Source organism: Wyeomyia smithii, chromosome 1 (assembly GCF_029784165.1).
Source record: "Wyeomyia smithii strain HCP4-BCI-WySm-NY-G18 chromosome 1, ASM2978416v1, whole genome shotgun sequence".
NCBI classification, from domain to species: Eukaryota; Metazoa; Arthropoda; class Insecta; order Diptera; family Culicidae; genus Wyeomyia; species Wyeomyia smithii.
The window spans coordinates 163418859-163443944 of record NC_073694.1 but is presented as its reverse complement, the minus strand read 5'-3'; the positions used below and the strand labels follow the sequence as shown (position 1 = coordinate 163443944).

Below are 25086 nucleotides of genomic sequence, written 5' to 3'. Positions count from 1 at the left end.
TGTAGACATGCACACACGCTATATAGCTAGCCAAACACGCTATAGACATGCTATAGCTAGCTTCACACGCTCTAAAGCTAGTTAGAGACGAATGACCGTTTGTGGTTAAAGTCCCTTCAAAAGAAATCAATCAATCAAATCAATATAGCTAGCCACACACACTATATATCAAGCCACACACGCTATTGACATGCACAGGCATGCACAGACACGCTATATACATGTACACGCAAGCCACACACGCTACATGCACATGATATATAGCTAGCCACGCACGCTATATAGCAAGCCACACACGCTATAGACATACACGCGCTATATAGCTAGCCACGCACGCTAGCGACACACGCTATAGATATTCACACACGTTATATATGTGCATACACGTTATATAAGTGCACACACCCTATATATACATACACGCTGGATGATGGTGGCTTCTCAAATCTCCTGAAGGTGCGAGTCTCATTTAGTTTCTGGCTGTATTCACCCAACGATATCTGAATTGAACTATCACTGGTGAGGTCCATCTCAGATCGAAGGGGAGCCGAACAGAAAAAGGCAGGAACTGCAGCTAACCACTACCACCGTCACTGTTGTCCGCTGCTACTCCACGCCGCCTTTGCCCACTGCCATCGCTGCTACTGTTCGCCACTGCTGCCCGCTGCTAGTAAACTAAGCTTGCTTGAGGAGAAGCAGTCTCTTAGGGGCCATCCACATACCACTTGGACAGATTTTTAACGATTTTGATCCCCCCCCTCCCCCTCCGTGGACAACTGCCCGTATAAATTCTAAAAAAATTGTATGGACCGTGAACATTAGCCAACCCCCCCCCCCCAAAGCTGTCAACGTGGTATGTGGATGGCCCCTTATATAGCCCAACGAGTGCATTCCCGGATAACTAGGTACTCCATGCTGTCGTCCTTTTTGGGGAAAGGCAGCGAACGACCAATCAAAGATCGATATTTACGTTTCGACAAGGTTCAACAATTATCAATAGTACAATAGTTCGAACAATCAGATTACAATTTTCTGTATTTGGAAGGGTGCTTGGATGATTTTCCAATCAGTTGCTGCAGAAATGGCGGAAATCGGTTGGAAACTGACTGAGTTAAAAACGTTTGAAATTGGACAATTTTTGTGACGCTCTTGATGTTTTCGGTTTTCGAAATTAGATTCCTGTATTGAAGTTGGACCCATGTATATGCTACCGTAAGACGTATTTTACGTCTAAAACATTGTTTTTGCCATTTTCACCATGAAAAAAGGGGGTTGTTATGTATCTTAACAGCAATTTTTTAGGCATTTCTCCCATTTAGAAACCACTGACAGTGTTTTTCATGGTAAAATTATTGTCGGCAGTAGATTCAACAACAAAAAACGTTGTTAAAACATGATAATGACAGAAACCCTTCGCAAGTTTACAGTAAAAATACCATGTTTTTTATGATTACAAAAAAAACACTGTCCATTCACTGTTCCAACCGCAATAGGGATCATTCAAATAATACATAACGCTCTAGGGGGTGGGGGGGTATTCAGCGGAGCGTTATATTGCATGTGGCAAACATGTAAAATTGCGTTACATGGGGGTGGGTGGGTATTGAAAATTGCCAAATTCCGCGTTATGTAATATTTGAATGGTTCCATACACGTAATTTTTTTCGGGTTTTCATTTTTGCGTGTACGTTTAGCTATCCTTTGTCGACTTTGGATTCATGTGTCGCACTCGACACTCGCACGAAATAAAACCTTGTTTACTTCTGTGATTAGCCGCTTTCCGAATAGTCTAGTCGAAGTTATGAAATCAAGTTGTACCCGTTTTAGCTGTTCGCATTAAACTAGCTCAGATTAGAGATTTTAGAAATGTTTCAAATAGGAAAAAAAACGTTTCCAAGGGGAGTTGTGCTAATTAGTGGGATATTACCATTTAATTTCAGTGATCCCGATAGAGTTGATCATGAATCAGTACAGCAAATGTTTGCTGATGCGCCTGGCGATCAGCAAACCGGCATGGAAAGGCTCCATCAAATGTTTACTCTCGAGTAATATTAAAAAAAAAGTAATACAGTTATTTGTTATACATGATTAAATAACTATTATTCTAGTGAATTTGGTCGTATATCGAGCGAAGTGAACGCAATATATCAGGCGGGATTTCTAGGTTTCCTGGTAGGGGCATGTTATGGCGGTTTTATTCAGTCTCGTGTCTCTTACATGAATTTTATGGAGCGAAATCAGGCAACGGCCTTCCAGTCCAGCTTCGAGGCAAAGGTAATTCCTAATGCTTGAATGTGTACATAAATATTAGCTTATTGTCAAAACTATTTAAGCGAAAACTGCAAGATCAAGTGACGGTGAGTTTTGCAAAGGGAGCATTTAAATGGGGCTGGCGATTAGCGCTATTCACATCAGGCTACGTGTAAGGATGTTCTAATTCATATGCGTTCGTTACTTTCATAACACTTGTTGTATATTTAATAGAGGAATTCAAACGATTATTTCGGTGTATCGAGGAAAATCGTCTATTTACGAATACCTAGCAGCCGGTGGAACAGCGGGTGCCCTGTACAAGTTCAATATGGGCTTAAAGGGGATGACTAGCGGCGGTTTAGTTGGCCTTACTTTCGGTGGAATCGCCGGTTTGATCTCATTAGGAATCCTAAAAGCTTCCGGTACTACTATGGAGGAAGTGCGTTTCTGGCAGTATAAGTGGAAAACCAATCGAGACAGTGCCATTCTCGACAGTATGAGAAAGCAAACTCAATCAGAAGCAGATCCATTGCTCGAAAATCACCACGCGAAGTTCGGCACGGAAGTTACCCTGAACGAAATCCAAATGGTCGAAACTAGCGATGCTAAAACAGACAATCCTGCGACGAAAGTGGATATGACAGCTAGGAAATAGATAATTTTGCTATGTTTGCGGAACAGTGATATTCACTCTGTAGTTTTGTGAATGCCAATCACAATTAGATACCAAATGTATATTTCATCCTAGTATACAAATCCTTTGGGAATTTACAACCGTCTGTTAGTTATTAAAGATCAACTATTAGGCATGGTTGGACCTAGTACGAAGCATTTTTTCTTTTGCCTGCTGCTTTTCGTGTTTTAACCGTAGTTGAAGTAGCCACGAGGCACCACTCATGTCGTCAGATGTTTTGGATTTCCCTGTAGGTAGGTACGGATTAGTGTAAGATTTGCTCTAAATTAAACCCTAACAGAGTATGTTAATTTGATACCTTTATCGAAACAGCTGTGATGAACACAAACAAATACATCACAAATAATACAAAAATAGTTCATGAGTTGTGTACCTATACTGCTTCATATCGTTTGATTTGAACAACTAGAACGTCATGTTGTTCTAAATGGAAGAGATTTAACTGTATTATTATTTCTACACAAGGACCATTCATATCGTCGATAAGCATGCTGTCAATTTGTCTTGAATAGGCTAATAGTTCTTCGTGTGCTATGAAATAGTGACTAGCATAACATAACAATCAAAAGGGGATGTAATAAATAACCAAGGTCCAAAATGACCGTGAAAGTCACTTTAGTGAGTGAGGTGACGGCTGAACCTCAAGCTGGTTCTGACTCTCTCCAGATTGTGAGAAATGACCGGCCGCCGTTTTCCTTCCTCAAGTAGGTAATCGGTGGTCTTGTATGTTTTGTCTCATGTACAAGCCGTTGACGGGTATTTGCTCAATAACTCCGGTTCGTTTATGCTTGATGTTAGGTTTATTCTTCGTTGGTTCTTCACGTGTTGGTTGATGAGTTCCGCTAGTTGTTAACATGATACTCATGACTCGCCCGTTATCGGCTTATTATGAATCTGATATTAATAGTTTCCAAGGCGGCAGTCGTCATGTACGAACGCTGAGCTACCATTCGCGATAGGTTCGCACGTGGGTGAAGTAAATTGAGTAAGACTGTTGACACTTCGTCCTGATGCCGTAATAACTTGGAAAACCAAAGAAAGCGTATAACCAGGGAAACTACAGTCATGTTTCTAAGTGCGCAAATGGTCGATTTGAAGAGAACTTGATTGAAGAACAGTGAGTTATTGCTTCGACTGGAACTGGCAGGTAAACAATGTGGGTACGGCAGCGGCGTCCAATATGACGAACGAACGAAAACGCGAATATCTGGATAATAGAGTCACTTGAAAGTCGTTAAAAGTAACCGGTCATTCACGTGGCTATGAGAAACTGATGAATGAGATGACTGTGAAAATAGAATCCACAATCTGAAATTTGTTTAGCGGGATATTCAATGCAATGCAAAATGCGCATTCAACGATGTTGTATTTCCAGTGGGAATAAATCGGATGAATTGGACGAAACGGCTACGGATCAACGCCAGTATGTCGAGTAATCACTACTGCTTTATTTACAGAAAATAAACTCTATCTATCGGGGGGAAGGAGTGAAGTTTAAGTTAAAAAATAATGTATTATTAGCGAGTTTGAACATAAATCATCAGAATGGGAAACTCCCAATGTTCAGCCGTTTTTTTGTTTCTTCCTACGAAACATAGTTGTTTTTAAGGTGGTTGTTGACGACAATCTTATAACATAGCATTGGTTATCGAAATTAAAAGTAGGAAATTCATTGACAACACACCTGTTGTACTGCTGTTTTATCTCATAAAAATGTATAGCTTCCGTTTTCCCTTCTGTCAGTAGTTTTGATTTGGTTCCTATTTGAACATAGTTAATTGAACTAATATAAGCCGATCATTTCTCGCAGAATAGAATATGAAAACCGATTTAATTCGATGATTCGCAAACAAGGCGTGAAGAAATTAAAATGGTCGCGCAAGAATCCCATGACTGAATGTCTGCGGTTTAAAAATTACTTTCTGTCCGGTCCAGTTGTTAGCTACGATACATCTCCGTTCAGCTCTTGAGAAACGATTCTTCGTGGCGCATATTTAAGAATACAAGAGAATCAAAACATGGATCAATCACGACGCGAAACGCATACGCATAAGTACCTAAAATTCTATTTAGTGCATTCCACTTGTTCAAACACTGCACCACAATATGACATAAATAAGTATTTCGATTAGTGTTGTTTCATTACCCCACACTTTATCATTGTTAGACTCAATTAAGGTAAAAACAAACCGAGAACGTTCAGAACTAAAAAATACAGAATAGGTTTGATTAAACTGTTCTAAAGATACGGGAAAATTGTCGCGCCAGAATCAACAGACTGTTTCTGATTCGTTAGATTACTTGTTGGTTTAGTAGAATTGTTGGTTAGATTTAAAAATAATTGTAATTGTATCACAAGTGTGCTACCTTGTATCACAGAAATATTAAATGAAGATACTTGTAAAAACTGAAACAAAATCGGCTGCGTTTGCTGTATGTTTTTGTTTGTTAATTATTGTTTTAAATAACACTGGGAAATTTTCTGTTAACACTATCTTGGGTAAATGACAATAGTTGGGGAACTATGTTCTCCATGTTTACTGTAATTTATACTGGGTCTGCCAAAAACAAAATTTACATTTAAGATTTAGTTTTTTTTTCATACACGAAACAAAATATAGCTTTTGCTTAAAAGATGAGCAGTAACATAAGTAACGAGAATATTTTTTGTATAGGCTTTTTTTTTTGAATGAAATTACGTTACTGTGTGTTTACTAGATAGTGGCTAGCAAAAATGGGATAATCCAATCTTCTAGTAGTATTTTTCAGCTTTAAAAACTTGTTTAAATTTTGGCGTTTTTTGATTCCGACAAGCTCTTTTCAAGAAAAAATATTGGTCGACCCAAACAAAATATCACTCGCTCATTAAATAAGAATACAGAAAAAAATTAAACCTCGAGAGGATTCCCACATTTTTGCTAGGGTCTAGAAATGTCCAATATCAGTGTCTATAAATTGGTTATTGTATCTCGTAGGTATTTTAAATTGGACATGAAAACCCAAATATAATTTTTTGATGTATTTTATAATCATTTTAACTAAAAAATTTCTTTCTTTTGTTTTTTTTTATATCATATTTTTGGATGTTTGGTTATACTATTTTTTGCAAATTGTAATAACGAATGAAGCATTTATCCGGTAACAAGCTCACATTTTGAAGGAAAAAGAAACTTAAGATTTGACTGCAGTTTTAGTGTAGAAGTTTTACACCGGTGGTGCAATAACGATTGAATCGACATTAGTAATAACAACGTAGTATCATTCGAGTGCCACAGCATTGGAAGTATAGAGACCACCCTTCTGATTTATAGCAAATTTCTTTATTCCACTGGGACAGTACCATCCTAAACAGGAATGAAAAATTAATTTGCTTTATTCTCGTATATCCGTTGCCTACGCCGCTCTACTAGATGGGTTTAGATTGCACAACCTGACTCAAGTGAACCACGCTACTAACGACTACGACCATCTACTAGATCTGGTACTATTGAACGACGCCACCTCATGCGAACTTGTTGAAGCAAGTGAGTCTGCACTTCCGCTTGACGTGAATCACCCGGCATTAGATATGACGATTAATGTAACTCCACCCGTGTAATTCGAAGATATAGGGGACGTTCCAAGTCTTGATTTTCGTAGTGCTAATTTTGAATCGTTAAGCCTTGCTTTTTCTCACAAATTATTGTAAAGCGCGTTGCCCGGCTTCGAATCAGCGATTCAACCGAATCAGGAATTTATATAGAAGATATAACCGCTACCCCTACAAATGGTACACCTCCAGGATGCAGAGCAACCTCAGACGAAATCCACGGTTATTTTGGTCGTTCGTGCGTTCCAAGCGCAAAGAAGGATTACCAGTGGATATGTTTCTTGGCGATTGTCACGGCACTGCTGGTCCTGATGGAATTCCATCGTGCGTTCTGAAACGATGTTCCTCTGTCCTTATTCATCCGTTATACCTGTTGTTCAATATATCTCTTCGGCAATGCGTATTTCCCTCCAGTTCGAAATTTTCCATTATGTTTCTCGTGCACAAGAAAGGCGATAGACATGATGTGCAAAACTATAGGGGCATCACATCTCTCTGCGCATGCTCCAAGGATGGAAATAATTGTTAACGACGCCCTTTTCGCCAGCTGCAAACAATACATACCCTTGGATAACGATCGATTACAACTAACTTAGTCGAGTTTTCGTCGACTTGCTTGCGAAACATGAGTCACGGTGCTCCAATAGTTGCAGTATACCCCGATCTGAAAGCGGCGTTCGATCGAGTAGACCACTTTTAGCTAAACTTGGAGTTTCATCTTCTCTCGTGCAGTAGCTAGGTTCCTATTTGATGGATCGAACACTCTGTGTGAAGATAAGAATTAAGTTTCCTGTGCAGTTCACGAATGTTTCTAGAGTCCCGCAAGGTAGCAATCTAGGACCGCTACTCTTAATGTTATTAATCAATGATATTTCTCTGCTGCTCGCAGAAGGTTGCCGTAAATTGTACGCTGATGATGTTAAACTCTTCAAAGTTGTGAGAAATTCTGCAAAAGCAAAATGCGGTGAGCTCCAGCAACAGTGAATATTTTTAGCCAATGGTATTCTAAAAACCTTCTTTCTGTAAGCATTCAGAAATGTAGTGTCATCCCTTTCTCTCGGGCAAGGAAGCCGATCCTATTTGGTTATACCATGTCGGGTCAACTCTATCCAGAGTGACACAAATTCGAGATCTGGGAGTTATTTTGGATACTGCGAAAGAATTCGAGTTAGGTAGCCTTTTTGCGATAATTTATTGGCATTGTTCTAGTATTAAGTTATTCATTAGGACACTTTGTCAAATGAATTTGAATAAACTATAACAATTATACAATTATAACAACTTATTATAACAATTAAACACTGGGTCAAAACTAAGCAAATAAAAAAGGGTTTTGACGGTAGCAAACCTACTCCAGGTCAAAACTAGCTGAGCTCTGGGAATAAATTCGCTATTAGAAGGACATCTGGCAATTGTTAATACTGAATAATTTCAAAATATTTAATAAAATCGGATCCTCCTAGGATTAAGGATCACTACCGGTTGGATCCTCGAAGGAAATATAAATGGTCTAATTTATGCTAATATAAATAAAAATGACAAATTTCTGTTGAAAAAAGGTGATTTTCAACTCTGACCAGATGACATCCCTAATTGCAAGTGATGCAAAAAAAGAATTTGTAGTGGAGCACGAAAACCGAATTTTCAATGCAAAAGAGCTACACCGATGTAGAACCACTGTAAAAACAGAAAGCGTTGAAAATGTGAAACAACAAAATAATGCAGAGATCGTTTACATCAAAGCACTGCTGGCGTAGATTTAAAAAAGGAAAAGATAAGCGTGTAAAATCAGTATGCCAAATCGGTTAGATTCAAATTATTTCCACCAGTATTAAACATCACCCTTGAAATTATTACCATCGCAACAAAATCAGTGTTTCGAAGATACGAATTATCCGATATTTTGGATGTTCTACTGTGTCGTAAATTTTAACGAAGGTAATAAAAATGATTTTGACCAAATTTATATCGTACCCAGATTTTGTTTTTTAATAATATAGTCTGAAATTCTAATCGAAAAGCCACGTTAACCGGTGAAATTGCTTCATTCGTTTCCTGTCTGTGACCTACGAAATAATATTTTTGCATTTTGCGCCTGCCTCGAATTGAAACTTAAATCAACCTGTGAGTTTTCATTATTGCTCCACAATATTTTTATCGCTGGCTGGTCTATCTTGATGTTTGAAAAGTTGAAAACCAGCAGCTGTTGCATTTTTTTTTTAAATGATAATGATTCCTGTTTCCATGAACGATGTTCTTTTTTTTGCAAAACTGAATGTCTTACTCCTGTCGTAATGTTACTTTGTTCTTGGCAAGAAGCACTGTGAGTGAGTAGTTCAATGGCTTTATTCGAACGTGTTTCATTCGGGGCTTAACTTTTAAGTGAGCATTTTTATAATTTTCCCGATAAACCCAATGAAGCAAAAATTAAGTATATTGGATGGGCAGTCTTCTAACTTCATTAAAATAACGTACTTTAGCCGGTAAGTTTCTGGCGCATCTATTTTCATTGAAACATATTCTACTGTTGATATTGCCGTATCGTATCTCTCTCGAATGTCGCATTAGCTGACGTGACCAAAAAATGGAGTACATGTCACAAAATTGTATCGATGATGAAGATACGAAATGGTTTATACTTGTGATTCTTCAAAACAAAAAGTATCCAAAAATGGAGTACTAGAAACGAAACACGTGATTTTTGTTATCCTGCACACTTCAGAGCAATACGTTTATGTTCGCAAAACTAGACTGAATGTTGTCTAACGTTTACTGTATAGCACTCAAATTCTCACATAACCTTAACGTATACTCTTTCATTCCTCTCGTATTAAGATTACAATTCAGTTAATAAAATAATCGTGTAGATTACAACTAATATCACAATGGTTTTGAAAGAGGATTAAATTACTCAATTACACTTCTTCTTTCCTTATTCTGTTTAATTTTATTTAATACTCAGATTTTTGTTTCAGTGCCTTGAAGGGTTTTTGTGTCTTGATGAATTCATTTATTTAATAATTCCAAGTGTAAGCTTGCTTTTTTCCATGCGCAGCGCTATATTCGTCTTCAAACATTTACTCGGTTCATTCGATTCTTTCCACTTAGCGGATTATTTTATTAAGCTCAACCAGGCTCTCACGGATTGCTCAGGTACTCTTATATGACGGACAGTGCAGGCGGTCGGTTACGCATTCGCATTTTAATACTCAAGGCTACGAATACAGCAAAAGTAACTAATGATTTACAATTCTTAAAAATCCACACGCTGTCTACTGAAAACTATTGAAAAGCTTTTAAAAATTCTTCGTAGATGAAAACTTCAGTCCTTGTTTATAAAAATCGATTTCAAAAAGTTTCACACTGCTGGTATTAAATCCTTCATTGAACGCAATCCATATTACAATCGTTATACGCTTGAAATAGAAACTGGGGAATTCCGAGCAAATACGTTAAGTTTTGCTTCGCATGACATGCGTTCACCATAGCTGCCCGCACCTCCTTCATATGCCATGAAACTATCATTCAGACACTCGTTATAAGTTAAATAATTTAACCGTTCCTTGTTCTAGCCTCTGCTCTTGGGACTTCTTGTGTATTTAATGTGTATATCGCATACCCTAGTGTGTGTTTCTATTCTTTCGCTTGTTCTTATTTTCATTGCTCCATTTGCATCTAAAGAAGGCACATCATTTACTTTGTTTTACTTCGATAAGTCAGAAATGCATAAACAACGAACGATCTACCAAATGCCAGCAATAATGAACTGAATGTGAGAGAGACACCGGCGCAACACTTGCAAAATATAGCTTCTCTACCGCACCCACAGTGTTCTTGGTTAATAGCATTCAATATCCAATTCTTTACTTTTGATTGGATGCAGTATAACTGGCTTACCTGGTTTTGATCCGCTTAAATCAACCACTCGACACTGGTACGCTCTACCCAAGTTCGCTACTGAGCTTGTCTGTTACCTGTATCGTGTTGTTGTGGTGTTTGCGATTGCATCGTTTCAGTTGCCTCGCTCAAAGAATCGCTTGACCGGATCGAGTCCTGTGAGGCGAGCGAAGGATTCTTGAACATTGTTACTAACGAATCGCGAGCCAACTGTCCGAGATGACTAGTTTGAAGGATGGTGCTCGGTAGAGGAGACGTTCCTTCGGTTGCGTAACTGCTGACACTAATTCCACTACTGCTCGTAGTAGTACTACCAGCACTGCTTCCTAGTAACGATGCGATTGGTTGTTGAATTGATGCCTTGTTGAAATCAGCAGCTGTACCACCGCAAGTTGCACTACCGCCATACTTGCTAGTAAGTGTATCGATGTCATCCTCGGACTCGTCGTAGTCGTCACCTAGATGGAATATAACTTTCGGATGTGGAGTAGCTGCGGCTGTCGTTGTTGTAATAGGTGCCACTGAGACTACCACGCTAGCAGCCTGTGAAGATGCTAAAGGACTCGCCAGTAATTTGCTTCTGGTAATAGTGTTCTCCGGGGAGATGTTTTCCTTCATTTCTGCTTTCAACTGTGTCGGCATATTTTCAACACAGTAAATCGGAGATGGAACTTGCGGTGAATGGGCTTGTGGTTGTACCTGTTGAAAAGTGATAGTGTTCTCTGGTGAAACGTTCACTTTCAAAACTTTATCCTCGTCTTTTGTCGACTTTGACCATTGGAATAGTCCACCCATAGGGCTTTCCTTGCGTGATGGAGGATTGGATGTGTTTTCCTTCACTCCACCAGCAGTACTCGCTGATACGCTGGAACTTTCTGAGCTCGGTGGACTACATTTGCTAGAGGAGAACAAATTGCTTGGGCTGTTGAAGATGGCTAGTAATTTTTCGATGGCTGGTGAATATCCGCTTCCAGTTGAGCCACTACCAGTATTGCTACCCGACGATGGCACCGAACTGTTGTCCGACTTCGGGTGGTTCCCTAATGACGCGATCCAGGAAGTTTTCCGTGTGCGGGGTTGCTTTTCCGATGGTTTGCCTGTTGTCACCGCTGCTGCGTAGTGGGAGGAGACAGTTTGGAAAACGGTTTTAGGATTGAAAGGAATCAAACAGTAGCAGTTAAATTGATTGTTCTTTTTCCGAAAATTAGACAATATTGTTCGAATGATAATTCAACGATACTCGATTTTATCTATGTTCTTCGTTGGCGCTCTCACATTATTTTTTGGAAGTTATTCATCTTAGGAACATGAAATTTTGGGTAGATTTTGGTAAATACTACAATATATCTTGTTAAATCCGTCCATGTATGTGTTTTTTTTTCTGTGTGGACTCATCACTGCGACCAGAGATTAGATCTTGTGTGATATTGCCCAGGTATGTTCTGTACTCCGCACTTCATATTATTGGCAGTATCACCACAAGCAGACGTGCCTCTTCGAACAAATTCCTGAAAAATCTTCGTCCTTATTCGAAAAGTTACACTCATGCTCCACCATGTGAACTAAACGGTTTTTTGTCGTTGCTAATGGGTGTGCACGCTTACTTAAATCAACACAAGCGGCATTACTCATGGCTTTTGTCTTTGATAAAGAAAAGGCACGCTTGCTTATAGCGCAACTAGCGGCGTTATTGCCCAAAGCAAAATTTTAAAATTATCGTTATTTTTCTGGTCGATGAAACAATATCCTAACAATATCGCCAAATTACAATACTCTAGAGTTTTTTTTAATAGGGACTTATTTTTTTTAGAAAGGAGAGTCAACAGGGGGGTACTGTAGAATTCAGATTGAAGGAAGGAAGGAAGGGAGTTCATTATTCTAGCCGTATAATTAATTAATTGATTTCAATTACTGCACGTTAATTTGAAACCGCTATACCAGAAAAGAATTTCTGTTTTAACAAATTACTTATTTGATCAGGAAAAAGAAAAGGTATGAAAACTAACATCCCATCCATTTATGACAGAGATTGGCATTAAAATCTCACATGTAGAAACCAACACAATCAGTTTAACTGTTACGCGTGTTCCCAGAGTAATTCTTTGACCATCTTCCAACCCACCTTGCTTATCCTTTTCCAGGCTCTGCACCGACGTCAAAGTGCTCTCGTTAGAGTTCCCACTGGTCGGAAGAGCCAGCTTAGCGACCTGCGCTGACGAGCAGCCCGATGATGTTGGAAAGGACAAATCGTGCACGTCGTATAGCGATTCCTGTGAACTGATGCTCGCCTCCAGGCTGGATAGACTATTATTTTTCACCTTCAGTAAGTTAGCGTTGACAAGGTTAGCGGCAGTCTTTACTGGTGAATGATTCAGTTGCACTTGTTTTTGCGAACTAGCCGTTTTAGTAAGTGGAGCCGTACTAGTCGAACTCACCGACAGAGAAGATGATGGAGGGGAATTGGCAACCGGATCGAAACTTTCGTCCGCTGAGCTGATCGAAATGTTGGGATATTGTGCAATATCACTCGAGTCAATACTGCTGCTTATGGACGAACAGCTATCGTCCATTGTAGATGAATGTACCGGCGTGATAACTGTGCTAATGTTCATTCCAGAAGTACCACTCATAAACCGTTTCACTTCAAGATCTGGACTATCGATAGACGTCGTTGAATTGAGAGAATCATTCAACTGGTTACTGCTGGTAGACGGTAATCGTGTATGCCTAGATTTTGGTGTCGATGGAACTGGCGTGTCTATGAACGGTGATGGGTACTGCTGCGGTGTGTTCTGTTGCTGTGGTACCTGTTTGGGACTCTGTTGTGCTAGCACCGTTGGCGATGGTATATTAGCAACCGTTTGCGATGATGATGAATTATACTTTGGCGAGTTAACGTATGACGACAGTGCTGGCGCAGAACTACTACCCATGGGCGGCATTCGACCGATGTTATCGATTGCGAGAGGCGAGGGCGATACAGATGAAGATGACACTTTTGGTTGGTATTTAGCTACGGTCGATGGCAGCGGTTCTTCAACAGTGACAACACGAAAACGAGAGTTTGCAGCGAAAAACAGTGTCGGCGAGCTGCCTGTTGATGATGGCGACGGTGAGGTAGATGTATTGTTGTTAATACTTGTGAGACTGCTACTACTGCCGGCAGACTCGCCAACACGTGTCACCTGGAACCGATTGCGCGACGGACTTGGTACAGGGGATGCACTTGGTGATGGAATAGGACTTGGTAATGGAGAACGTAAGCGCCCACCGTTTTTCTTGCTGGGATCTAGCAGATGATGGTGATGCTTTTCGCTAGATGTTGCGCTAGACGGCGTCCGAATTGATGTACAGGTAAGCGAAATCTTTCGTGAACTCAGATGTGAAGCGCGGACACGTTTAATGGACGTGCTTATTGGTTCTGTTTGCTCCGGTGGGTGTTTGTTGCGTTCGCACTGAGCTCTTATATTGGTCAGCAAGCGGGAGTACTCTGATCCCACTTCGATGGAATTTTCCTACATGTGAAACAGATCGGGTCAAAAGGTGCTTATGAATAGATATTATTCAACTTACCGCTGTTCTCCTAGGCACATCATCAAGATCGATCCTCGTCACGGTTTTGTTCGACTTCAGGGCTTCGTTCAATTGATCTAGTCCAGGTGCCAATATGTTGTTGTTTCTCAGATCGATCCACTGTAGCGTCGAATTGCCACCAAACTCGATAACCTCCGCCATCACTTTTGCACCGTTATCGGACAGATGTGCTCCTTGTAGCCCCAAACTGGTCAAACTACTGTTGCACTTGAGACTATCTTTGATGTTTGCCACGAAATCGTTGCACAACAGATTGCAACCTACGTTAAGAATTTCTAATGTGGAAGTGTTTTCGATTAAATCAGCAAAATTTTGAGATGAATTTCGTGTTATTTCATTGTTCCATAGAACCAACACTTGCAGCCCGCAAGCAGCAGCTGGAGATTGCTCCGTCTGTTGTGTTTCTTTGTTAACACTCGATTGTTGCCTTTCGAGTGTGCCGTTTCGTGCAGCAAACTTCGATTGCATGATTTTCAGGCTACTTTTGGAATCATTGGAATCTACAGACGTTTCGCTGTTGAGGCTTTCTAAACTAAATGAACGTTCGTTGGGGAAATTTGACGGTTCATTGCAGGCCAAAAATGTATTGTCGAAATCTGTGGAACCGGTGCTATCCAACGAACGTGATAGCGGCTTATCATCGATTTCGATTGTTTTGAGTGGTATCGTTCCCAACTGCTTTGGTGTTGCACTTGTTGAATTCGTATTATCTTTTTCAATAGTTTCTGAACTATGAGTTGGTGAAATTTCAAGCCCATGTTCCTGTTCTGCTTGTCTCTTTGATTTTGATTCTAACAGCAGTTGTAGTTCATCTTTTTTCAACGGAACTCGTACTAAAGAAGCACTGTCATCGTTGTCGCCTGTGTCAGATTTCCCATTCTCAACTGCATCGTCCTTGGCTATCAGATGTTTTATTTCTTCACTGGTACTTTCATTTATACTTCTGTCAACGAGAAGGTTTTCCTCTACAATTTTCAAACTAGGATCATCGTCATAATCCTCACAAACTTCTGGTGTATCTTCGTCCATTGGGACTTCTACTTTGGGTAGATTTAGTTTGACCTCAACATTTCTTTCCCCTAAATCATGCATTTTCTCTGGTACGCATAACTCGGATTCGTTCGATATGCTATCCTGCTTGGCTAGTTTTGCCTTCTTAGGTCCTTTGACAAATTCTTCATGATTTTCATCAAGGATATCATCGATAGTTTGTGTATCTTCTTCTCCAGTTATAGTAACATTTACTTCTCCACCACCACCGCCACTGTCGTTAACTTCATCGACAGTTATGTCTGACGATGCCATTATGTCATTCTTTTTCTGTTGGTTCGGCACTTTTACAGGTGACACAGGCAACGCTTTTTTTTGCTCAGATTCTAAAACTGATGACGTGACGTCGTTATTGCTATTATCACTATTTGTTTGTTCCACGTCACTGGACACACTACTGTTAATACCGCTATCATCATTTGTACTGTACGCCTCCTGCTTCGTCAGTTCGACTAGTTCTTTAGTGATATATGCAGGCGAAATAGGTGGTGGTTCCCTTTCTTTGGATTGCACGACTGGCGGGGATGTCAATTTGGGCGACGTGAGGAAAACATCATCCGATGAAGTGCTCGCACACGGTAAGGCCGGTGTTGGTGGCGGAGTCATCGGAGTGGCATCCAGTAGAACTGCAGACGCCATTTCGGTGGGGGAACAACTATCCAACAAACTGGAAACCGACCCTGGCTGCAGCTGTTGCTGTATTTGTTTCTTCCTCTGTCTCTCCTTGCGCTGTGCAATTTTCTGTGTTCCATGTTGCGTTGTTTTACAGTATGAATTGGGGAAAAAGCTCTTATTACTGTTGATGTTGTTCAAACTGCTCGAAAGATCTGCTATGCTGAAATCAGTTTTTCTCTTTGTTTCATGCATCGTTCTTAAATAGATTGACTGTTCAATCAGAGCGTTGACTATCAGCTCGACGCCATTATCCTACAACAAAAAGGAATTGATGATTAACGCTTCTTTTACGATGTATAAACTAAATGAATACTCACTCCGATGTTGTTGTTTGAGATATCCAACAGCTGGAGATGATAATTTGTTTGTAGTAAAGTTGCAATTGTTTTTGCATCCTCCCAGGTTAATTGATTATAAGCTAACGACAGTTCTCTTAACACAGTATTTCTCTTAAGCAGATTGCACAACACCATTAGAGGTCGTTGGGACAATTCGCAATGTTCCAACTTAAGCGTATGAATAGCGGACGTATTGAGAGCTTTTGCTAGGCCTCCAGCATGATGTTCGGAAATTCCTGGCCCTCGTGTGATAAGTACGTTTAAAGCTTGACTCTTCTTCACCATATTTATGCATGCAAGCCAACTCTTATTGGTCATCGCTAAATTGTCTGAGAAGTCCAGCTCGTTGGTGGCTTCGTAGTATTCGATCATATCGAACAGAGTACTTGCACTAGTGTCATCCAGCCCGGCGTGGGACGCATTGATACATCGATATTGCACACGTTTGAACACTTCTTCCAGCGCTTCGCAGGAACCATGGCTGAGATTCTGATCCCTCAATGACAGCAGTGATATACGCTGTTGCTGACTGAGGTCGAGCTTTTTCAAGTGTTCAATTATTGCAGAAAGGGGCTTAGTACCGTGCCTATCGCTGGACTTTTTGTAGAGCTCTATCAAATCAGGTACACTAATGACTGTGACTAAAAATAGATTTAAGGGAAAGTATTAATGCTGGTAAAGTGAGTTCACCATTTTCGAGTTAGAAATCTGAATGTGAGAAATGTGAGTCCATGTTATTAGCTATCCTTTGAAAAGTAAAAAAATGACGATGATCCATGCGTATTTTGACATTGATCAACTTGAATGAAAATTGATGCGATTTGTGAATACCTAGCTGTTTCAAGCATAAAACAAAGATATAAAGTATTACTTACCACAGGCCCACGGATCAATTGGCTCCAGGTAACCGGTAATGAGTTGCGTATCGATCGGGAACGATACACGGCGCCGGTCGGGTTTCTCGCTAAGATCGCTACCTGATCTGGGCTTTTTCAGACTGCTGTGCAACTGTGAGCTGTTATGCATATATGCGCGTTCCGGGCACTTTGGATTCAGGTCTCCGTCCGCAAGTTTATCACTTTCAGAGACATTCTGTCGTACCGCCTCGTGCGACGTTACATCTTTCATCTCGTTTAATATATCCGCTTGAACTTGTGTCGAAGGTGGTGTACTTGTCGCTACCATTTGTTGATCCGCTGCCAAGGGAGAAACGGAAGGTGAAGATGAGGTTGACGCCGAGGACGTCGGCGACATGCTCGAAGTGGAAGATGAAGATGATGAGAATGCTGATGTGGTTGACGAGTACAGCGGTGTAGTTGAGAAGGGAAAGATTTGTACTATCTCTATTGGTGCAGTACTATGCGCTTCCTTTTCTTTATTAATGACAGCACGTTCCGGCGTGCTAGTAGCCACTGTGACTATTGGCGATGGCAAAAGGACACTTTCGGCTACATTCCGCTGTTGGCCTGTTGTTTCCTGTTCACTGTTACCTGTCACGGTGCTATTGTTATTCAATAGATTATTGCTACTGGAAACAATCAAGGCGCCTTCGGTGCTACTGGTAGCCACAGATTCGTCGAATTCTTCTGATGAGGACGGAGTAGACAGTGATGATGAGGACTGGAACGGAGTATGGTGCCGTGATTGTTGCTTCAATTGTTGATCACTTGCAACCTGCACTGCCACCGGTGCTAGTAGACACTGCTGCTGAGAAGGCAGATTTTCAACTAATGCCACTGTACTAGCTTCGGTAGTATCTGCTGAAGCTGCGTGAATGTCTACAGCGATCGTATTTGGGGTTGTCGGTTCGATGCCGATGTTGGTTTCCGGATTAGGCACAACATCGTCACCCGTACCGGTACTGCTTGCTCGAGACGACGGTAATGGTGACGACGATGATGATGAAGGCGAGATTTCGACCAATGTGGATTCTTCCTCTTCTTCCGTACCAGCTGCTGTTGGTGGCGATTTAGATGATACAGATAATGCTGTTGCTGTTGTTGTTGCTTGTTCGGATGCGTTACTCGAATCGATGTTCATTTTTTTATTGATATTGGTATGGTCTGGGCCTATCTCAACTTCGCAGTTTTGCCTCGCTCATTCACTTGCTCTGTTGCCTGGTTGTCTTCGAAGTTGGCGTGCGTACGATCTGCCGTCGCGCACGCTGTTTGTATTTTGTCTGTTAATTATAGAAACCAGAAACGGATAAAAATAAAAGAGTCAATCATATGGGGCTACAATTGTTACTTTGCATCTGTATTCATAACATGGTTTCTGAGCGTGAATGCTGTACGGTTATTGCAACTTCTAATAAAGGCGTATGTTACGGTGTCAAGTTCACTTAGCGAAAGTATGATTAAATATTTTTTTTTTCTAGTGTCATTATCGTCATTATCATTCCGTGTACACTTTAAAAGATAGTCTAGTTGTTTTTTTAAGTTTCATGTGTATACTTCTAATGTGTAAGCGGATCGCTGATAATTTTTGGCAAATATGTTTTTGCTGTTCCCATGTCCATGTAGTTTCGTCGTTTCTCAGCGAGTTGCAATTTTTTAACATTAATAAACTACTGAAGCAACATGAAAGAATAATATGAAACCGCGCGACGGTCTAATACAAGTACATAAAACAAGTTTATAACATTCATAGTAATCTGCATTTGTATATTGTATATTGTGGAAAGCTCTTATTGATCCTGTGCATTGTGAAAGTAACGAATTAGAATTTCGCTGGAGTTCTTAGTCTATAAATCGAATTATAACAAATCAAATTTATTTTGGTAATTTAAATCATGGGAAATTCGACTGGTACATATAAAAAAAATCACATGAATACTAGAGATGGTCGGGTTTGATGTTTTTTAAACCCGTACCCGACCCGAGCCAGAATTTTTTTTTCGGTCGAAACCCGAGCCCGACCCGAACCCGAAACTTTTTTTTTCTTTCAAACCCGAACCCGCCCGAACCCGAAATTGCTAACCCGAACCCGACCCGAACCCGAGATTTCATAGATTTTATAGTCGGGTTTCGGGTTTTGATACCCAAACCCGACTTGAACCCGACATTTTCAAACCCGAACCCGACCCGAACCCAAAAACATTTTTTTCACAAAACCCGAACCCGACCCGTACCCGACACTTCCAAGAATTTTCAAATCCGAACCCGACCCGAACCCGTCGGGTACGGGTCGGGATCGGGTTTCGGGTTTTCAAACCCGAAACCCGACCATCTCTAATGAATACCTGACAAAAGCCTTCAGTTCTGTGAACTTCATTGTACAACACAATTTTTATCCCAGCCGTTTACCAGTGTTTTGCTTTGAATTGTTGGTTACATTGGGACTGCAAAATCTAATCAAATGTACATATTATAAGATGTTCCAGATAGCATATACACCTAAAGGGTCTACCTCGACATCATGTGATCAGGTGATTCTCCCACGTACAATTTCTGAGCACACATGTGGCGCTAACATCATCTGCTGCTTCGAAAATCGCGTGTGAGAATTTTGTTGAATCATATCTCACCGAACCGTCCGTCGTCCGAAACAAGAAAGGAAAACAATACACATCTACCTCTCATTAAGTCATTACTTGAGCCGGTATTGCAACCGGTTTACGGAAGGCGCTCATAAATAAAGCTAGATGAATGCGGCATCACTTCCATCGGCGGCCGGTAGGAGATTACTATTCACTTTCATACCCGTCGGGTGTTAATACATTCGCGAACGTCTTGGAAATAAACATCTGTAATCTGTACGATCGTAAACAGAGCTAGCGAAGCGTGTGTTCACAATTGAACATCGAGATCAGGCGCGGATGGGTTAAATGTCTATCACACAAACACACACACCTCATAGATTAGTCGAATTAAATCCTGAAATATGCAGTATACTGAATGGATCGTTTCGGTATTCAACGATGGAAGACTTTAAACATGAGCTTTTAACCGTTATCAATTATCAAGTATAGGAAATTCCTGCAAGAATGTTATGTATTCGGTTTTGATTTTTTTTTATTTGAACACATAGGTGATTTTTTGGAGCATTTTCAATCGTTTAAAGTGGTTACCGTATAATGAGCCCTATCAACTTTAATACCGTCAAAAGGTGGGAAATTTTTTGAGGAATAATTTTGCCGAAGGCAGAATAGAGTTACCTCTAATCCCAATAAAGAAATTTACCTCGATGAAAAACAGGCATTTTTTGTTCTATTTTAACAAAGTTCATTTGTAATAACCAATAAAATAATAATCAAATCAATTTTTTTCATATACAATGAATTAGGGTAATCAAAAACTTACATTTTGGACGAGTTTCTTGCTTTTTGTGGGTTTTCGCAAGAGCGTTTTCTAGAAAGAAAAACTACGATTTTCGATGTATTTTTATCAAAAATTCATAAATCAGTTTTGAGAAAAAATATCGTACTTTTGAATGCAAGGTCATAAAATTATTATAAAGATGATCGTTATTCCAGCAAACCAGAAGTCGTATAAGGATGTTAATTCTAAGTCGCTCAAATGTGCATATCTAATATGAAATTACATAAGATGCAACATTAAATTTGTTTATATCGTGTAAAATTTAAGTCCTATAATACGCAATATAAGGTTATATATGAAGCAATTTAACGTGTCATATAATTAATCCTCAAAGTCGTGCAGAATGCAATTTAAAGTAACATCGTCATCAATTTTTTTACAATGTACGTATCTGGAGGTCAGGATTTGTACACATAGGCGCATTTCGTGAATTAATTTTTTACCAAATAACAGTTCACTTAACAGAGTTGAGCGCGAGTTATATGAACCAATTTGTTAGCTGGGAATCAAATATAACATATTTGAAGAATATAGCTTTTTGACAATTTCTGTAAATTGTGGTGCCCGTAGCAAAGATTAAAGCACATCAAAATTCCGCAAGTAATGGTTCGTCGCTTCTACATTTGCTAACGAGAAAACTTCATTTGAGTCTCTGAAGACTTTACGTTCTTTCCAGCGGGCTAAGGGCAACACAATTCACGGGAATGATTAAAAAGCAATAATCTTTCATTTCAGGAGTTCACTTGTATACTTTCTGAGTGCATTTGCCGACCCGGAGTAAGAATCCTGAGTGGGAATCCTCCGGATCGTGTTGGCGATTCCTTTCATGATTCCGTCATCGAGTTAAAGGTATCCTGGGGATTCTTACACAGGATTCTTTGCGTGTTAGTAAGGGGAGTTGTCCTTGAAATGGCCACTCAGGAGCAGGTTCCCGTGGGGCCCTATATGGCCACAAGCATGTTTTATCAAATTATTAACAATATGTATATCAAAATTCATGAAATCACTCCAGGAATTGATTTATTGACTTGAATTGACATCCATTTCGAGTCCAACTGATGAACTGAAGATCCTATATGGCAACTAAGTTTTTCAAATCACTCTAAGAATTGATTACATTTACATTTCGAGCCCATCTGATGAGTTGTCGCCGAAATAGCCATACCGGAGCAAATTCCCGTGGGTTCCTATATGGCCCCCAACATGACATGGATTCAAAAAGGATACCTGAAGAAATTTCATAACTTTTGACATACAATTAGTTTCTTTCCAATCATGTTGGAGGTCAAATAGGGTCTCACGGGAATCTGTTCCGGTACGGCAGAAATAGATTTGAATCGATTCCTGAAGTGATTTCATGAATTTTGGTACCAATGTTGTTCGGTTTTATTCACAATTGTACTAATTTGTCTCACCAGAGCATGCTTTCGAAGATCCGGATTTACAGAAACCAGATGGTGTCACAGGTTCATGTCGGTTCCGGATTTTAAAAGTAGACAGATTTTCCAGGCCAAGATTCAAAATCGGTCAAGAAATGAAAAAGCAAGAAGCATTTCATTTTGTGGGTACACGGGTATCCTACGGAGTACTTATGCGGTAAAACAAAAATTCAATAAAGTCTGAAAGGTACCCGAAAACCCTACCGAGTACATATCGGTTGAAAAGCTATAATCTTTTTTCCAGTTTGAGTTTTAGGGTAATTTTTTCGCCTTTGTCGAATTGATTATATACATTGAAGTGGGGCGTCGTTATATGGAAAGAAATGAAACTTGATAGCACAAAACTAGAATTAAGTTTTTTGTTCTATTTGGGGCCCCAAACAATCCTATAAATTTGTCAGAAGTCGATTGGTTTTGTCTGCGCTTGGCGCATTGCAATTCAAATTTGTATAAAAATTTGTATGAGAAATACTACTTTTTTTGCATTTTCCATTATAGAGACCTCATAATGGTTTAAACTATACAATTTATGACTTCAAAAGGTAGGTTTTTTGATGCTTAACAACTGTGCCGAAGACACTAAAGAGTTGGGATGTCTCTAAAAATGTTATAGCTGTTTAAAGTTGAATATGTCGAATTAAATGCTAAAAATTATTTTTTTGCCAACACTACCTAAGAACCGGCGTCAGTCAGAATGTCTTCAAAAGATGGAATGAAAAAAAAACTTGGTTTTGTAAAATCGATCACTTTGCCCCGCCCTAATATTATATAGGTGTCCACATAGTAATCAAGTGGTTGAATATCTGACTGTATGACCAGGAATCGGGAGTCCCGGGGCATTTCGCTTCAGAACTTCCACACTTTTAGGTTTTTAGAGCAGAAAGCGGCTTCCAAGCGGTCCAAGTTCGGTAAACTTGCCGGTCACTACGCAATCTAGAGTTGAGTTTTCTTTGCTTTGTGAGCCGGTGTCGAGATCTGTTGGAAATCCCCAATTCCTGGTACCAAAATAACGACGTGCCCACGGTTCAACGTCTGGTGGCCGTCAGCACAGCACACGTCAGGTTCGTGATCTTTTTGGCAATCAAATCATTCTGCTTATTCACGAACTGTTGTACGGTGAAGTTTTTTTATTCGTAAACACCATATAGTTCGTTAACACGGAAATACCGTATAATTAATACTAACTTGAATGAGATTAAAGCAATTATTAAGTTTCAAAAATATGAAAGCACTTGGTGACGATGGAATCTTTAACATATTAATCAAACATCTCCCTGGGAGCACAATGGGCTTTTTAGTTTTAAGAATTTTCAATACTTGTTTAAAAATTATGGAAAAATGCAAAAAATTACTCCATTTTTAAAGCCGGATAAGAATCCTTGCCGAGGGTTTAAGTTATTGACCAATCAGTTTGCTTTCTTCGATAAGTAAACTGTTTGAGAGAATTATTCTTAACAGGATGTTTTTTTTTCTTCATCTAAGGCATTAACAGGATGTTGTCATACATCAATAAAAATTCAATTTTTGCAGGTTTTCAGTTTGAATTTCGCCACGGGCATTCCACTACTCAGTTACTAGTATGATACTAGCTAACAAATCTGAAAGTTATTCCACTGATATTTTTCTTCCTACTTGCAAAAGTGGAAAATCTCTCCCAATGCTTCTAAAACTCAATTGATAATTTCTCCTCATAAGACTAGGGTTTCTTTCCTCAAGCCAAACAATAATCACGTTGTCGAGATGAATAGGGTTATTTTAAGTTGGTCTGACAAGGTTAACTACTTGGGGCTAATTTACGATAAAAAACTTATTTTCAAAAAGCACATTGAGAATATACAAGCAAAATAAACTTCTGATTTACAAACAAATGTTTAGACCAGCAATGCTTTATGCTGTACCGATCTGGTCAAGTTGCTATTTAACAAGGAAGAAAACGCTTCAAAGGATTCAGAATAAAATTCTGAAAATAATTTTGAAGCGTCCTTCTTGGTTTGGTACACTCAAATTACATAGACTCACTGGTGCTGAAACATTAGAGCCAATGTGATATTACCAATTTTCGACAATCCTCAATTACTACGTAAGCTCTCTTTATAGCCAATAAGTTAGTTGTAAGTTTACTTCCCCTTTTTTGACAAGTAGGTTTAAATCCCTACGAATGATAAGTCCTAATTGCGAAAGCAAATGGCAGAGCTGAATGCCACCACGGGTCGGTAATTGGCGATTACTGAAGGCCACGGAAGTGCTCACTGCTAGCAAGCAGTCCCGGACCATCAGCGGGAGCTAGCCTAGGTCGTGGCGAGATTCAGGCACTGGGCCGCTGAATTCTCGCAAAAGCCACACTGGCCGGAAGCAGCTCCGACGGAGCGAGTAGTGCCGCTCCCACCACCCAAATGCACTATACCGGCCATTGGGACTGATGCCAGTAATGTTCCCAATTACGGCAACTGGTCGCATCACTATAGGATAAGAGTCGGATTTCGTTTTCGTACCATGATTTTGGGCTGGCACCTGCGCCGAGCTCCCTTAGTAATGTCGTGTGATAACGGCTTGAAACGGCGAGATTACAACCGGTGCAGGGGTCTCCGTCCCGTAAAACCTGGCAGGCCTTCCAGTACGTTCCGAGTCCATTGCCGGGTGGGAACCCGGCAGGAGTAGGATCAGATGTCTTTTCCTGACTTGCGCCGGTCGGGGGTGTCATAGTTGCCCATAAGGCGCTATGGCAGCCGCCCCTAGCCATGGCCTCACTGCTCCGGCATAGACTACCTTGGGACCATTTAGGCGACTACTCCATTATGGATAAGGATAGCGGCTGGTAGGGGGACCCAATAAACAAAAATGTTGAACTCAAAAACAAAAGAGACGGGTGCGGAGGGGTTACCAAATCCCTTCGCACGAGGTGGCATCCAGCGGTCTCCGCAGAAGAAGGCGGAGACGGATGCGGCGAAGTCTGGAGGTGGAAAAACGGCGAATCCGTCGGTGTCCACACCAGACATCTCGGTAGACGGTCCCTTGCTAGTCAAGGCCGTCGAAAGGTGTATGGACACGCGGCCAAGAGTGGCGGCGCTGTCTGAACAACTCGATGCCATAATCGAGTTCTTGGCGAACAGGCGAAACATCGCTGGCGACCTGAAGCAGAGCCTCCTCCTGCTTCGGAGCACCATTGATGAAGCCAGAAAGGAGCACGAAGAACTCGTAGCTCGGGTGAAGGCGGCCGAGAAAGCGGCCAGGACCGGGA

At 40.4% G+C, this 25086-nt stretch overlaps 2 protein-coding genes across 6 annotated transcripts in view; one reads left to right on the top strand and one right to left on the bottom strand.

Annotated features, from left to right (window-relative positions):
• The first annotated feature begins 1700 nt into the window (after positions 1-1700).
• Positions 1701-3548, top strand: LOC129718949 (RPII140-upstream gene protein). Its single transcript, XM_055670203.1, has 4 exons — positions 1701-2045; positions 2109-2274; positions 2334-2422; positions 2485-3548. The coding sequence occupies exons 1-4, from the start codon at positions 1867-1869 to the stop codon at positions 2906-2908; spliced, it is 858 nt and encodes a 285-aa protein (XP_055526178.1). The 5' UTR covers positions 1701-1866; the 3' UTR covers positions 2909-3548.
• LOC129718947 (mucin-5AC) overlaps positions 2973-25086 on the bottom strand; it is a 31249-nt gene continuing 9135 nt past the window's right edge. For 4 of the 5 annotated variants that reach the window (XM_055670198.1, XM_055670201.1, XM_055670200.1 and 1 more), the window contains exons 3-7: positions 16966-18269; positions 16070-16731; positions 14007-16004; positions 12556-13948; positions 2973-11545 (exon numbers count right to left, since the gene is read on the bottom strand). In XM_055670198.1, coding sequence (XP_055526173.1) covers positions 10491-11545; positions 12556-13948; positions 14007-16004; positions 16070-16731; positions 16966-18130 — 6273 coding nt within the window. In that variant the 5' untranslated portion in view covers positions 18131-18269 and the 3' untranslated portion in view covers positions 2973-10490. The remainder of the gene's footprint in view (positions 11546-12555; positions 13949-14006; positions 16005-16069; positions 16732-16965; positions 18270-25086) is intronic. The other variant, XM_055670202.1, reaches the window with a different exon arrangement.

What these genes read in the sequence shown, in the direction of transcription:
- LOC129718949 (XM_055670203.1), top strand. Translation starts at nt 1,867, where the DNA reads ATGTTTCAAATAGGAAAAAAAACGTTTCCAAGGGGAGTTGTGCTAATT. An exon ending in CATCAAATGTTTACTCTCGA is followed by an intron (nt 2,046 to 2,108) that starts GTAATATTAAAA and finishes CTATTATTCTAG; the next exon opens with TGAATTTGGTCGTATATCGA. An exon ending in AGTCCAGCTTCGAGGCAAAG is followed by an intron (nt 2,275 to 2,333) that starts GTAATTCCTAAT and finishes AAACTATTTAAG; the next exon opens with CGAAAACTGCAAGATCAAGT.